General features: G+C 60.3%; 1 protein-coding gene across 1 annotated transcript in view; it reads right to left on the bottom strand.

Moving 5' to 3' along the window:
* DISP2 (dispatched RND transporter family member 2) overlaps positions 1-1501 on the bottom strand; it is an 11523-nt gene extending 10022 nt beyond the window's left edge. The window contains exon 1 of the mRNA XM_007460180.1: positions 1389-1501. Within this exon, the coding sequence (XP_007460242.1) occupies positions 1389-1501 (113 nt within the window). The remainder of the gene's footprint in view (positions 1-1388) is intronic.
* Positions 1502-1546: the final 45 nt, after the last annotated feature.

Consider the following 1546-nt stretch of genomic DNA (forward strand, 5'->3'; position numbering starts at 1 on the left):
GCAGGAATGTATTTTTGTTTCTTGGATTGAAATGAATCCCTTTGCCTGATTTGTCCAGGGTCTCTGGGGAAGTGCAGAGAGGGGCCAGAGGTCTCAAGGAGTTGCTAGAAGAGAGCAAGTGATCCCTGTGCCCAAGTATGACCCCCACGTGCAGGGGAAGTGAGCAGACCAGACAGGGCTGATCCTTGGCAAAATATCCAAGGCAGCAAATGACTCTCCAGTCCCTTCTAGGGATGGTCCTGGCCCCTGCCCTGTCCTGTCACTGTCTCTGCCTTGGCTTTTTGGTCAAGCCATAGTTCCAGGCAGCCCCCTGGTCCAGGGAACACATTAATCCTGTGTACCATCCCGTTGAAGAAAGTTCTGTGGCTTTCAGACTGAAAGGTGGCTAAATCTACCCAGGCTGATGTGTCAACATAGTGGGAAGAAAACATTTCCCTCCACTTGTGGGGTCTCCTCTTCACTCAGGTACAGAATGCACATTTTAACCGGGGCAGTCTGAAGACAATGTGTCCACCTCTGATTTTGCCCCCAAAGAACGCTTCCTATTTCAGTCCAGGCAGGAGAGAGAGGCGGTGTCATGTCAGGTGAGGGATTCTGGGGGCGGCAGACCAGGCAGGGCACAGAAATTGCGCCATATTGCTACCTGGCTGGGCTGTTCCCTCACACATATGGTGGAGGAAGGGAGAGGAGAGGCACCAAGATCTGGGCCCGCAGGGGGAAGGTGTTCCTTCTGTCCCGCCAGCCTGGTGCTCCTTCAGGGATGGTACTGACCGCAGCCTGAGCCTCAGAGCCTGCCCACGCAGCGCCTCCGAAGAGTGCAGGTGGCTGCCACACGTGGGGACTCGAGCCTACACGTGCACAGCTGGCCATGTGGGGCAGACTGGAGACAGTCGGTGATGGACAAAGACAGATCCTACCTAGCTTGGAGGCCGAGTGCCTGCCCTCCCCCCAGGACACACCTTGGCGAGTCTCCCGTCTACAGTACACGCGCACCCTCGACCACATTGACTCGCTGGAATCCGGACTGAGGTTGCTGCAGGCTTGGGGCTTACAGAGAAGACGCGGGGGCAGGGCCTAGAGGGAGGGGCTCTGGAGGCCGGAGGGGCTGGGGATACCGGGGCCTTAGAGGAAAGGTAGGAACAGTGGGTGGGGCAGGTCCTGGGGGCGGTGAGGGCTAAGCGGGCTGACAGTAGGGGGTATCGGGAGAGAGAAAATTGACCCGGCAGAATGAGGGCGTGGCCAGGGGGCAGGGAGTCTGGAGGCCCCAGAAGGGTCTCTGGGAGGGGCTGGGGACTGAATGGGACGACATATGGCGGTTACTGGGGATATCTGGGGCGGGGATTCTGGGAAGGTCTGCGAGCTGGGTCTGCGGAGCAGTCCGTCCCTACCTGTCCGGGGACCTGCCGTCTGGAGCCAAAGGCTCCCCCTCGGGCCGCTGCTCCCCTTCCGGACCCGGGCCGGGAGCCGGATCGTTGCTGCCGCTGCCGCTACCGCCGTCCATGCCCGTGGGCGGCGCCGCTGTCCGGGCGCTGGTGCTGAAGCGGCG

Source organism: Lipotes vexillifer, unplaced genomic scaffold (assembly GCF_000442215.2).
Source record: "Lipotes vexillifer unplaced genomic scaffold, Lipotes_vexillifer_v1.1 scaffold408, whole genome shotgun sequence".
Lineage (NCBI taxonomy): Eukaryota > Metazoa > Chordata > Mammalia > Artiodactyla > Lipotidae > Lipotes > Lipotes vexillifer.